General features: G+C 36.3%; 1 protein-coding gene across 2 annotated transcripts; it reads right to left on the reverse strand.

Annotated features, from left to right (window-relative positions):
• Positions 1 to 3,672: 3,672 nt before the first annotated feature.
• On the reverse strand, positions 3,673 to 13,716 carry LOC103719550 (uncharacterized). 2 transcript variants are annotated; one of them, XM_008808846.5, is made up of 5 exons: positions 13,506 to 13,716; positions 8,467 to 8,660; positions 4,698 to 4,782; positions 4,132 to 4,194; positions 3,673 to 4,041 (listed from the first exon to the last, which is right to left on the reverse strand). In XM_008808846.5, exons 1-5 carry the CDS (start codon positions 13,587 to 13,589, stop codon positions 3,949 to 3,951), a joined length of 519 nt encoding a protein of 172 aa, XP_008807068.1. In that variant the 5' UTR covers positions 13,590 to 13,716; the 3' UTR covers positions 3,673 to 3,948. The 2 variants fall into 2 exon arrangements, with proteins under 2 accessions (XP_008807068.1, XP_088579554.1); XM_088723428.2 differs by having other exon boundaries at positions 4,008 to 4,060.
• Positions 13,717 to 14,995: the final 1,279 nt, after the last annotated feature.

The raw sequence follows: 14,995 nt of genomic DNA on the forward strand, positions 1-14,995 counted from the left end.
AGAAATAAAAATGACAACAATGTTAAATGCAGCCTTAATGTTTACTTAATTTCTCTGAATTGTAAAAGTTGAAACTTAGTTCCATTTGGAGTTAAGGGATTAAAACTACATTGAAACTTAAATTTGATCCAATTAATTTAAGGGATGAAAATATAGGATAGTATTGGACATATCTTCAATAGTAAAAGTTAACAACAAAGTTTAATATGAATAATTGGTAATTTATAAAATGATAGAGAATAAAACATCAATAAAATATTATTACTAATTGGAAATTTGTTGTTTAATAAAAATTATATATGTGCATGTATGCACATGCCATGCTTGGATGCATATGTATGACCATGTCTATGCTTATATAAATGCGCAAGTATGTCGGCTGTCCTATGGCTTTGTCCATAGTTTGGTTGGGGCAAAATTTTTACCCAATCTATTTATAATTGGGTTGTTGATGACTAATCTAAATTTAACTTAATTATAAAAAGCTTTTCACATATATCTATTTATGTCACGATAATTCAAGCTAGCTATGGTTTTAGGTCAAAAGTGCTAACCCTAGTCCTACTTGTAAAAAAGGAAATAAAGCCACACAACTCTGATACAATTTCCTTTCTTTGTAAGATTTTTGTTACTTCAAACTGCTTTATTTCCATACTCGGGGTTGGTTATTATCAAGTATGGGTACCAAAGTACAAATTTTGGTAAGCCCTTTCTTCATGCACAAGAATAGGAATCTTCATAATGTAACATCGACAATATAGTGTATTTTATATTACTCATAAATCAAATGTCCAAGTGATGATTTGCAATGTTAATATTCAAATGATCTTTGACATTGAGTGAGATTCATGCACTCTATTTACAACAACATAATTTATAGCATAGGTTGCAATTAAATAGACATATTTAAGGACCTTTTAAATTTGTCTTGCCAGGCTAAGAATGGATACCATCAGGAAGAAAAGAGTAAAAGATGCTCTAACATACAGCTATAGAGTCTGGAATAAAGGGATTTGACGGGAATAATAAAGCCATTTTTTGAGAACTAGGACAATTAGAAGTCCAATAGAATACTGGAGTAATAGGTAAATTAAATCCATCTCTCTTTCACCAACAAGAGATTTTATTAATTCAAACATTTAACACACTGAACGAAACAAAAATTTAAATTTCTCATAGATGAAAAAAAATTACTTCTAAGTTGTAACTTGCATCTAGTTGCGCTTTGATAAGTAAGAAAAATGTTATTGGATGCTGATGAAGTGCATATGAAATTTTGATATCCACCCGTACTGGTTAAGCAGCCTAATATACAACTACACTTATGTATTGTCTCAATTCACATGAAACACATCAATTTCATTGCAACAAGTACAATTTTTCATTTGTACGAAACCGATGCCTCCGCTATCCCTCGACAAGTAATCATGATATATGAAAATATGCATGAATTTCATAGTTTGCTGGACTTGATATATAGCTCATGTTACCTTGTGGCCATTGTGAAGGCCGAGCCTAGTCCACTTGACGAGCCCATGCTTGGCCCAACAAGCTGGCCACACATGTTTTGCACATGACCAATAGCAGAAGACTCCCAACGGGAGTCTTCCTCTTCTCCAACGACTCCGGAATGAAGCTGGAGACCTGAGGGCTCCTCTATAAAAATGATCCTCCACTGACAATCATCGAGACCTTCTCTATCTTTTCTCCCTTTGAATTCACAGTTGCCCAACTTCATGTTCATCAAAAATTGGAGTCGAAGTTGCCATCGGAGCTAGGGTAAATCCCCAGCCTTCCTCTGCTATGCTTTCTTTTCTTCCCAAGGTCCTAAACCACCATTGCCGCCTAAGAAATCTTGGAAATTGATCGAAAAATCCCTCCCCTATTCCGCCTCTACTATCCTCTTTTCTTCCTTTTTTTCGGCCATCTCCGCCGCTGGTGCTCGTCGCTGAAATTCTCAGCCGCTCCCCTATGTTGGCTCCTGACTAGAGCCCCAACCGCCAGCAAGCAGACTGAACTCGAGAACGACCGAACTAAGAAACCTCCCTGATCATCCCTATTTTTGGGCTGAATTTAGCTGGCCGACCGCCGTCGTCGCCGCTCTACACTGCAAGCCACTGCCAGTCCCTTGCTAGACCACCACCACTCCCTTCCTTTCTCCTCTTTCTCTTCTTCCTCTATTTTGTCAAAGAAGAAAAAATAGAAAAACAAAAAAGAAGAGAAAAAAAAAGACCCATCCTTCTATTTCTCTCTCATATTTCTTTCTTCTCTCTCTACTTTCTCTCTCTAGCAGACCTATGGACCCTACTGAAGGATCCCATCTTCTTGCCCTATGGACTGGAGTTATTCTCTGCAAAAAGGTCTTGAACCACCCTAGTATTCGGGCAGTCTGTCGGATAGATCACCTCTACCCTATTGAGTGTCCCTAAAACCTACTATTGATGAACTTTAACAAACGATCTTGGTCTTGATCGAGTCCATAATTTAGATTCATTAATCAAATTATTTAGACCTAACCACTCGAAACCATTGCACCTCGGTCAAACATCCCTTTTTTTGTTATTTTAATGCTATTAAAGCTATCAAATAGAATCTAATTTGCTTTTAATATTTTAAATAGGTTTAGTGGATTCACCTAGTGAAGCTTGACGGTATAAGATGGAAGAGATAAATAGATCTTCCGCTATTTATTATAATTTTAAATTATCATATTTTTTATGTGTATAATTTGCCAGTGAAGATATTATGTTTTTCTTAAATATTATGGATCAACATATATATTATAAAAAACATACTTTATTATAAAAAATAATTCTATATTTTTTTAATAAAAATAACAAGTTTATGTAGCATGAATCTTATCATGTCATTTAATATTTTTTTCATCTATTTATATATATATATTTTAGAAAAAGATATAAGTATTCTAAAGGTTCTCGGATAGCTACATATGATCTTCTAGAATTAAAGAAAATTGACATTCAGAAAGCATCCATACGAAACACGGGCTTACCAGCATATATCAAGTTGGCATATAAAATATAAAACTTATCTATTAAAAAATATATCACGGATATAAATTGACCATAGAACGAATATCTATAAGCAATATTTGGACTATGATACAGTTACATGATATAAAGAATGACCTATGAATTTATCTATAATATACCCAACTGCAGTACATGCTATACCCACCTACTGTAGTCCGAAATGACTAATCAAGTTGCATAATGAAGGATGCACTTAACCGTATATTAACTGCAACTGCAGGGGAAACCCGAGTGCAACGTTTCGTCCGGCGACACCATCTGGGTTCCAAGAGCAGTTGATCCATCATAAACCAACCCCTCCTATCATGAGCAGCTTATATAAATGGTCAAATGTCAAAATTTCAGCTTGTCCAGACTCCAGAAAACAGACCATTCAAATTGAGCATTCAAACTGTTAAAACATGATGCAAATATAGATAGATTTAAACTCACTAGGTTTTGATAATTAGATCACAGTACAATATAGCATCATGCTAACGACGAGATTATCTTGTTTATTTCTCTCTTTTATAGTCTAAACCACAACTTCAAGAGGCATCTATTCCAACCAAGATTGCTTGAGACCCAATATTATACCAGTACATTCTCTACCAAGGTATAAGAATTTGATGCTAATACAGGCATTAATAATCTTTCCAAACTCCATTAAGAAGATGAAAGCGATTAAATAATTGAAGTCTCAAACAGTCGCATCACTTCAATAAAGAAACTACACCCTGCTAGCTTGATCTCAGCACTAATGGATGATGATTTTATGGTTTACAAGAAGTATAAACAGCTCACATATCATCTCATCTTCAGGGGAACCCTACCCGACTTTCATAAGCCTTAGGGACCTTGGAAGTTTTCCTTCTGCATAAACTTAACCAAACAAGGTCCTATTCCATAAATGATATCACCTATTCCTTGTTCTAATAATTTTGCTTCTGGAAGCCTTCTTCTCCATCTTTTCCCTTTTCTTCCGGCTCTTCTCATCCTCCACACCCACCTGCATCGCACATGGAAAACTAAAATCATCTAACATATTATGCTCTAAAGATACATACTAAAAGACTATGCCAAGTTAGGTGTCTCATACCTCCGAACCTCCAAAAATTCCTTTTAATAAACCAGAAACCTTGTATGCACCAAATGCAGGTATCTGTAGACCAGGATGGATATTCAGAAAGCTGAACAGCAGTCCCGAGTAATTATTCATCTAAATATCTTTGTAGTTTGTGCGCAATGGCGCTTATATATGATCTTGTCAGTAATGTAGTCAGCCACAGTACATGTTTCCCTACTTTCTAAAACATTGTAAAAGAAAGAATAGGTTTACGTTCAAAAAAGCACATATTTTCTGCTATGCAAAAATCCGGGAATTTGAACTCGGCAGATAGGAACAAGCCCATCAACCTGAACCTCTTCCAGACATCCACAGGCTATTCAACCAGTTGCTAGATTTTTGTAAGAAATGTGTAACGGATGATGGGCAATCAAATGGTTAATCAATGACATAGGGGGATCAAGAAAGCAATTTTTTTTGTAAATGACATACAGAGTTTAAGACTAGAAATGTCAACATACACCAATTACGGTGCAGAAAATCAGCATATACTAACTGCCAGATAATTAAGAAATATTAAGATGGTCTTTGGATCTTACCACTAAATAAGTCCACCAAAATTTACCAGAGATAATGGACGTCAGTTGTACAAAACTTGTTATGTAGATCACATCATGCAGATATCTGCAACCACACACACCATACAGTGAAGCAAGAGAAATCATATAATAAAAGGATGAGTAAATACTTCAATGAAAATACCTCATATATGATAGAATCCAAACTACATCGGACATGCTGTTTTATGTCAACTAATTATGCCTTTATATTTTTTTATTGCAAGCTCCATATTAACCTCGATGAAAGGAGATCTTCATGTGTAAGACTCGGAGGGCGTTTGAATGTGAGAAACCCAGGATCAAACCAAATTAGTTACTTCTTGTAAATTTCCAGGAAACAGGACAGAAGTAAGAAAGTTTGTGGAATGAAGGGTTTAGAATGAGAATAAATTTTACGAAGGTGATCTAGAGGTCTCCAGCAGAGGTTCAATGGAATAAATTTTAGGAAGGTGAACCTAGAGGATTTAGGGTCTGAAAGGTGGATGCAGATCTCGTACAGATGAGAAATATCAAATAGCTATATGTAGGCAAGTGTGTTTTAGGTTCTATGAGGTAAGAGAGGAAGCAAAGCCAGAAGTCTAGGCAGGCCGGACAAGATCTGGGCTGGTCTTAATCTAATTTTTCTTGAGATCAAACATAATGCAAGAATAAGAGCATAACAACAAGATATGGCGATGAAAATATGTCAGAATAATTAAAGAGGAGAGATAAGGAGATGAAAAGAAGAAGAAAGGGGTTAGAAGGGAAACCTGGCCTAGGTTTTCTACAAGTTACATTACAGAAAAAAGAAAAATATGGCATAATGAGCACATAATGGCTTTTTAGAAAGCCTCTTGCTCATGAACCACTTTACAGATTTGTGAGGGTCCCTCCCAAAAGTAAAGGATTGGGAACCTATCCTAATCTGACATAGCCCAGCTAAAACCAGCCATGGTCAGAAAGAGGTTCGAGTCTAACTGCAACTCTGGAAAGTAGACTGAAAAAGATAAACCTCATCATTCCTTGTACCGAACAATGAACAATGCATAAAAAATACCATTCCAGAAAATGGCTTCCATAAAATTTAAAATTCTTTCAGATATTCAGAATCTCAGATCATAATTTTGGGTGGCAAGTACATTCATCTGAAGAAAATATATAGACTAGAAGTCAAATCAAAGGTTCCAAAAACTTTTTGGTCCCCTCCCACCCCAAAATGTATCAATCTGGATGTCCACGAAGATGTATGTGCATGTCAGCTCATCCTTTAATATGTAACAAACAATACTCAATACATGGCTGCATCACTCAATCTTAAACAACAAGATATATTCTAACAATAGCTTTATGGGTAAGAGGATCCACCAAAATTCCACAAATTTCTACATGGCTATCAACCTAGCACCAACTTTCTGTAAACTTGTGTGGCTTTTATGGCCAAGGAAGCTTTGGGAAAAGGTCTAACAAGAAACCTATAATATCAATAGGCAGCAAAGAAAATCCATCATGTTCAAGCCTAACACAACTAAGCAACTTTCCCAAAAATCAAAATGGAAAGAGTCTAGATCAAGAAAAAGGACAGCAAGGTCTGATATGGGTCACTGCATTCATTGGATGAAGAAATTCAAGAAACTAACGACATAATCTTTTCCAGTAATTTTTTTTAAAAAAAGGACTGATATTTATGACACAGTAGAAAGTTCGTTAAAAGAAACAATAGACATTTTGTAATTAAAAGAAGAGCTGGACACGGTTTTAAAGTGTGCTATGTTGCATTCTTACTCTGGCAGACAGAAAAAAGCAGTAACTAGAGAATTTGTAATTTTTGAAAAGTAAGCTACTAGCCAACCACCTATACAAACACATAATGTCAAGGTTCAATGAAAGAGATGTTTTGCTACAGAATTGTCTAAATAAGGCAAAGTAATAAAGATAAGCCACAACATCAAGCCTAACACCAACTTAAGAAACTTCTAGAATCCTTAGCAGCAACTTAAACTCTTAGATACCTAGAAGTTGATGCCTATCGGGAATCTGGTGTTACCTGAGGCTAATAAGTGCACCCATGGACTGCAGCGTGTTTGTATTATGGTGTAGAAATTGTTTATATTATAATATAAGACTAAAGTGTGCTTATGAAATAGTTAAATGAACTGCTAGATAATGTTTCAGAAAGATGGAAGGAGCCAGTTGACTATTGGCTGTCATTATGGTTATTGCATTAAAACAAAATTGTTTGAGTATCCAATGTGGCATGCTCCATCTAAAAAACATTTTAGCATACAAGTTGAAACAGAAAAGGGCTTGAGGGCAGCGCAAGGAACTGGAGGGTTTAAATGCTAGGAACTGTGGTTGGTTGGCTTTTAAGTCACTGTGGAAGGCTAGGAACTGGAGGGTTTAAATGCTATCAGAGTACAAGGTTGAAGATGGGAACAATAAAATTAACTATCGTGCTTCTAATTGAAACAAGAACTAAGCTAGTTTAGGTTTAATTGGCCAATTCTTACATATGAAGTTGGGTTCCAGTCTGAAGTAATGGTCAAGACCCTGGTCCCAAGTGAATATAGAGATCTAGTTCCCTGATTTAAAGGAAATGGAACTACTTCTTCTATCATTCATCTTAATTGGAATAACACCACCAAGTAATGCCAGAAACTCATACCATATTTTGATGCAGTATAATAGACATCAACACTCAAAATCAAGATGTTACAGACAAGGTCTAACTGAATTGGCATTGTTAAGAATGATATGCATCGTCGACTCACTCCCTACCAACTTAACATTTAGGGATCAAGTGGTTAATTAACACGGTATCAGAGCAAAGGTTATTGGAGGTAGTGGATTTAAATCCCCTCCGGTTCGATGTATTTAATTAACCTGGTTGTCATCGGCTCATCCCTCTACATATGCGGTCGCTGCTGAATGCTAGGGTGGCTGTTAAGTCCGATAAACATTGTTTGACCTATTCCCTACCATCTTAACTTTTGCGAGCAGCTGGTTTGTTAATAGGCATGAATTAACCAAATATGGGATAAGATTTTAATTGAACTCTAAGTGATGGAATATAAATTTTGGAATTAGGATGATCAGATGCTCACTTGGTAAAGATTTCTCATGCGAAAAATCAGTAGAACAAAAAGAGAATAAGTTGAAAGCTCAATTCTGACTTCTGAACTACACATTAGGTCTCTATATAGTTAGTTCCTTGTGTTATACTAAACACCATTAGCTCTATGCAAAATGCTACAGGGAAAAAATCACATAAGAAAGTAAAAAAAAAAAACAATTTTACTAAAAACTGTTATTTCCATTCACTACATACATAGTGGACCAAATTGTGAAATCAGAAAAAGGTTGGTAAGCTACAACTTTCTTTCTAAAGTATATTTACAGCAGGTGAAAAAAATATTTATCCATCAAAAGGGTTCTTTAACAAAAACAGTTTTTAATCTAGAGAAACAGGAAAAACTTTCAGATCAAAACTAAAAGAATATGTTGTAATTGAATTAAGGATACATATCGGCCTGAGAATTATTAGTTTTTGTCGCATTAGTAACTTAATAATCTTTTTGAGACTACAAGCTTCTTCTTTAAATAGTTTGAATTTCATAAAGACAATGATTTTTTTTTTTTCGAAAATAGCCACCGGACACTAAATTCTTCCAATAGAAATACTGTATTAAAGCTATGCAAGTCAGTCTCGATGATAAAGTATTCAAGAAATATAAAGCATAATGTTTATCCGGAGAAAGAATTGTAGGCATACCCACAGACTCCACCAGTGGTCATGTCATACCCACCATCTAGGAGTTCACCATCATTAGAGTATGTTGGCTTTGCCATATTAGCAAGTTGTTGATATGAAACTCCATAGGCAACCGATGTTATGAGTAGACCAACCCAATGCTTCCAAGTGAAAGTTGAATAAAATATAAGCATTCTCACCAAGACATATATAACCTGCACAATGACATGTCGCATGACTTCCTATTATTCGAAAAAATAAATAATACTACTAGTCCTTACCAACTACAAAAAAAGAAAAAAGCAGAAATACTAATTAGTCTACAAGAAGCTGACAGGTTAGCAGGTTTCTTCAACAGGTTAGATATCAAAAACAAGAAACAAATTGTTTACTAACAAAAAGAAACCACATCTTATTGATTTGCCAAGTCAGATCCATAAGTATGTTTTCGTTCACCATATAGTTAGTCAACCAAACAAAGAAACCATAGAAAAACGTTTTAGAACTTGTGTATTATCTAATTCACATTATTTTATTGTATCCTTTGTAACAGATGTCAACAAACCATGTAATGTTATGAAGCTCATTGTACCAACAATTCCATAAGAAGTTGCATTATTTGGTTTAGCCATCACTTCCTTGTTGAAGCACAGCCATTGAACTATTCCTTTAGGTCTTCTCATAAACTTTTGGAACCGAGTAATAACAAGCCTATACCATAAAATGGCATTCTGGTTTCATTGCAATAATTATACTTACCCATCTTAATCAATTCATCTTTCTAAACTATGATCAGAAACTACTTTGTGCCATTTTGGCAATCATGTTGTAAATGAAGATAATATGGAACCATAATTATACCCTCTTTGTAGGTTGACATGGAATCATTTCAGATGAATCTACTAGTATGTACTATATGTAGAACCAGAATTCAATCATTAGAATTGAGATGATGACAGCAGAACCAGTCACCAAAGACAGATCAGAAATTTTCCCAAAAGACATGCCTCCGTGCATGCTACTTCAAGTTGAACGTAAATTGATGATCTGATATAATTAGTAACAGCAGAAAAAGGTGTAGAATCAGAATATTCTATTTTGAATTAGGAATATGCGTTCTTTTCATGTCTAAGTTACAGAATAGAACATGACAGCTTAAGTGGAAGATCTCCAGAACCTCGTTTCTACTATTACTTTGACATAAGGTTAAGTAGGTCTACTTATGTCTGCTTGATAACATATGCAAAATACAACTGATTGATATGCTTGACATCAATTGTTTTTGTGCTGCCTTAAATTGCTTGTTATTTTAATTGTTCTTTGCGTTCTCTTCATGCAATTACATGGAGGGGATAGGATAACACCATGAGATTTTAGGGCCTATTTGGATACCCGAACACTATGTCTGTGATATCACCTCATACAGGGTAGAAAGTGCTATTGAAAGGGTGGCTAGTTACAGAGCATGAAGGTGACTTTAACCCCGTCATTGCAATTTTTTAAGATACTGGAAACCACCTTTCAAAAGCGTTCTGATATCTTCATATTATAAGGATAAACAACACCCTCCCATTTCATCCACCTCTTTAACTCCTCAATCTTCTCTATCTAGCAGTGCTCCCTTATAGTGGAGATATTAAACAAGCAGGGGAATTGAACATCCAAAGACAGCCTTAATGCAGATAGTGTCATCAACATCTTAGGGAAAAGAGACTACATATGCCAACGGCAGATCATCCTAGTTCGACAAATGAATATTCAAGCAAATAATAATTAGAGCAAAAAATACTTGAGATGGTTGTTCAAGCTAGCCTGCCACCTTGTAAAATCAGAATTCACTCTCCACTCCTCTGTAGCCCTATGGTTGACAAATTGTTGAGAAGGGTGGTGCATTAGTTTACGAACTCTTTCAACCACAGCTGAAATTGAAATCAGTAAATCTTTGCCAGCTAGTTCTATGAATGCATTGGATCTCTATTTTCAGATCAACTTGCTCCATCCTTTTGCAGGTTGAATCCTGTCTAAGGAATTTCTTTTGAACTGTTACTTGTGACGAAAGGTCTGCATTTCCTCAGAGCTAGAAATAAGGTGTTTAAAAAGGGGAATGAGGCCTGTGGGTTAAAACTTGAAGGACATCATCGAGGATGCTACATTATGACATCCACTGAGAGTAACTAGTAATTGCTAAAATCCTTTGGGTGGTGTGGATGCAGATAAATCATCCAAATTAGAATGATATCTGGAGAGCCAAAAGTAAGTCAAAGGATTCCTCAGTCTAGAAAATTATTGATAGGTTGTGACTCACCAACTGCCAAAGTTACAACAAATTATGTTAGACATGGAAAAGAAAAACTTCGTTATTTTTTGGTTGTTGTATATGGGCCATTTAGTAGGCCCATTAACAATGGTAGTAAATTGAATTTTGCAGGAGATTGTGCCAAGTTATCGTAATAATGTAGAGTGTCCTGTAACTAGAGCAAAGTTTGCAATTTAAGTCCTGGTTAGGGCTATATATTTACCTGCTAGGGTGAAGACCAGATTATTTATAAACCTTTGACAAAGTACTTAATAAAATCATCTTAGAATCATCCCAGAACAAGATATTATAGCAAAATTGTTGTGCCTTTTCCTTTTATGTCCAAATTTACTATTCCAAAATCCAAAGCATGTTGTTTGTGCTTGGAAAGCTGAACATGGTGTGGTTGACTCTTGTTATCATATAAAGTTGGGGATAATCAGCTCCAAATAGTGATTTTGCTGGGCTAACATGGAATGGTAGGACCTTTTATATAGACAGCCTTGTCATGGAAGATAACACAACTGAAACTGGGAGTGAAGAACCTTTTGCAGCTGAGATGTCCTAATAAGGACTGCAGCATTTTTTTAACAAAAAAAAAAACATTTACAATACGCACATAATAGGGAGTCAAATTTTAACAGTCTAAAATGGAGTTTGGAAACTCACCCTAAAAGAAGTCTGTCATTGTGTTCTCAAGATGATGCAATTGAAGGTCCGTAATGCAACCCAAGATCAAGTACCTTGTTTAGAAAATGTTTGACTCTCTAAAAATGCTTGAAAATTTTTCCATTGTGTCTTCTTCAATGTTGTCGCAAATAACTATTCTCAAGTGATAGTGGATTTCTTTTTCTTGAGTACTAGTTTCTTTTCAAGGACCCAGCCAACTAGTGGAGCAAGGCAAACATATGTTCTAAAGGTTTTTATTCTTTTACATAAACCAACACAACCATTTTCACAAAGACTTGTTGGAACTCTATAATTGACTATGTCTGGCAGTTTAAAATAAGAGAATATCCAGGTAATCCCTTTTTCTTGGACCTAAAAATTCATTGTAATTATCATCTCTCCAATCCTCATTTCACTCCCAACATGATAAGATAACTATTTAAGAACTCTACTTCCTGATCAATAGAAAACCCATCCTACCAAGAACCTTTCCATCCACTCCATTTTCCAAGATTTATCATCAAAGGATGTTTTGGCAGAAAAATTTGCTTATTCAAGGGTGAAATTCTAGTAGATATATGATTCATCGACAAGCATGTGAAGACGGATATTATGTTCTTCTATAAGACTGAGTCTCATGTAAACAATATTAACATTTACTAATTTCTGAGAATGTTTAAATTCCATAAAATTATTTCCTAAACAATATAAAATGGAAACATCTCAGCAACAAACCCAATATGATGCCTGTGTTGCTGAAACTAGATCAAGAGTGTTTCTGATCCAGATTTTGTCAAGGCATGGGTATAACAGAGTTAGATTGCAGAATTATACATGTAAACTTCATCTTTCAGGCTTGTATTTTATAATAGTTTAGCAAATTTCATATTAATTTTTCAGGATTTTTCCCCTAATCATTTTTGAATCTCATTACCAGTGTCAACAAGTCCTACTTTAGGTCTACTTGGGCTAGAAAATGTTTTTAAGTGATTTAATCATGCTCCAAAATGATTTTAATGGCTCTCTCTAGAGGTTTCCAAAAAATACAAATTTTCAGGAGAGCAAATGGCTTAGGAAAATGAAGTTCTGGTTGAGTAGGTCCACAAAGAGTCCAATCTTGAGTCATATTCTGCAATTTCAAGTTTTAAATTCATCATGTGTAGGACAGGAGACCCTTTATGGTCAGAAATATAGTTTTAGGAATTTCTGCATCACAGATACAGTACGACAGTTACATGGAGAGTGACAAATTTGTCCTATCTATGGTTTATTTTGAATTAATTATTATTTTAGAGGTTTCCTTGGTCTCATTTCTCTCTCAACTGCCATTTCTCCTCAATTTGATCCAATTACATTCTCTTGAACCTCTCAAAAGACCTATTTATTTGCTCTTGTTTTCAGTTTGTAAAATGAAATATCGGTTCAGCCCAGATCCGAATTTTCTTTTCAGCACCTTACAGAATTAATTGCAATTCTAACATGACGGGTCTGCAACAAGGTATGATGAAACCACTCCCACTTGTGGAGGGGGTGGGCAAATTACGGAAAAATATCCAAAATCGAGTAATTCTCAACCATTTGAAGTTTGAATGATTCAAATCGAGGTTCAGCACATTATAACAGCCAGAGAGCCTTAAGATTCCAACTTTGAGATCTAAAACAGTAGACCTGTGGACAATACCAGCAAATTTACTGCTAGTACTCGAACTTAACCGAAAAGAAAGAGGACTAGACAAAAACAATCGGTAGCAAAATAAGGTCCTTTTATCAATTAACAGTAACAAAATCGATTAATTCTCAACCTTTTGAAGTTTGAATGATTCAAAGCGAGGTTCAACACATTCCAAAAGCCACAACGCCTCAAAGACTCCAACTTTAAGATCCAAAACAGTTACATGGGGACAATACCGGCAAAATATACAGATATTACTCGTAATTTAACCAAACGAAAAAACGAGCAAATCCACCGTAAGATTGAAGTCTTTTTACCAATTAACAATAACAATTCAACTACTCAAGACAATTATCTCAAACCATGATGACTAATAAAAGGAAAAAAAAGGGGTGAATTTAGGGATTTGGGAGAGGAGCGTACGTTGGAGGCGATGATGACGCGAAGGAGCATGGCCATGTGCTTCCTGTTCTCCTCCTTCCTCTTCTTGGCTCCCTGGTTCGCCATGCCTTCCTCTTCCCCTTCCCCTTCCCCTCCCCTCAAACCCTAACGATCCCAACCTCTCCCGGCCTCCCCCTTTCTCACCGTCGTGATTTCCTCCTCTGGCTTCTATTCCGCCTTCGGATTTCCGTGGGCACCGTGAATCGCAGATGCTGTATGCTTTATAAGCCAAGCTTCGAACTCCGTACCGCCCGCTTACGGGTGAAAAGATGAGGTGCCCAATTGTAACCTGATCCGACCTGCAAATGGTTACAGGTTGGGTTGGATTTGGAAACCCAATAAGTCCGACCAGAACATGGAAATATTTCAGCCGATAACTATTGCTCAAGCCTTATCCATCCAAGAATCGAGTTGGGCCGGTATTCGAGTTCAGATTTGGAAGGGTCTATTTGGATGATTAGGCTGAAAATTCTATAAAATCTGTGAGTTAGGCTAGTACAACCAGTAAAATTATATGATTATAAATTGGGCTAAGCCTATATTCATAAATATCCAGGATCACATAGGTAAGGTATCCCTAAATCCTAATGGTCCCAACCTCTCTTAGCCTTCCCCTTTCTCACCATCTTGATTTCCTCCTTGGCTTCTATTCAGCCTTCGAACTTCTGTGGGCACTATGAACCACAGATGTCGTATGTTTTATGAGCCAAGCTTCAACTCTATGTTGCTCGCTTACAAGTGAAAAGATCATGCCTGAACTTGGCCCATTGTAACATGAGAGAACCCATACATGGTTATAGGTTAGGTTGGGTTGGGTTGGATTTGGATACCTAGTAAGCCGGACTAGAACCTGTAAGTGTTTCAGTTGATGGGTATTGCCACACCTTATCCATCCAAGAACCGAGACGGATCGATATTTGGGTCCAGATTCGGAAGTATCTGTTTGGATAATTGGGCTGAAAATTCTATGAAATTCGTGGTTTAAGTCAGTATAACTAGCAAAATTATAGGATGCAGGTTGGAATGTCTATATTCATGAATACCCAGGAGTAGCTTTCAAGTGTACCACCCAAATTCCATAGGTAGGGCATCCTAGAACCCTAACGATCCAAACCTCTCTAGGCCTCCCCCTTTCTCACCATCATGATTTCCTCCTCTTGCTTCTATTCTGCCTTCAGATTTTCATGGGCACCATGAACCGCCGATTCCGTATGTTTTATGACACAAATTTCAACTCCGTGGTGCTTGCTTTCGAATGAAAAGATCAGGTTCGAACATGGCTCAATTGCGACCTGACCGAATCCATGCATGGTTACAGGTCGAGATCGGGTTAGGTTTGGATACCTGGTAAGTTGGACCAGAACATATAAGTGTTTCAATCGGTAAGTATTGCCCACACCTTATCCATCCAAGAACCAAGTTAGGTCGGTATTTGGGCCTGGATTTGGAAGGGCATATTTGGATGATTAGGC

This window comes from Phoenix dactylifera, chromosome 6 (genome assembly GCF_051530095.1).
Source record: "Phoenix dactylifera cultivar Ajwa chromosome 6, Ajwa_hap1_PhDact_Kaust_v1.1, whole genome shotgun sequence".
Taxonomy (NCBI): domain Eukaryota; kingdom Viridiplantae; phylum Streptophyta; class Magnoliopsida; order Arecales; family Arecaceae; genus Phoenix; species Phoenix dactylifera.

Coding starts and splice junctions, on each gene's coding strand:
- LOC103719550 (XM_008808846.5), bottom strand. CDS start 13,589: ATGGCGAACCAGGGAGCCAAGAAGAGGAAGGAGGAGAACAGGAAGCAC. Junction 8,661..13,505: donor GCGTCATCATCGCCTCCAAC/GTACGCTCCTCT, acceptor GTCATTGTGCAG/GTTATATATGTCTTGGTGAG. Junction 4,195..4,697: donor TTTGGTGGACTTATTTAGTG/GTAAGATCCAAA, acceptor CCTGGTCTACAG/ATACCTGCATTTGGTGCATA.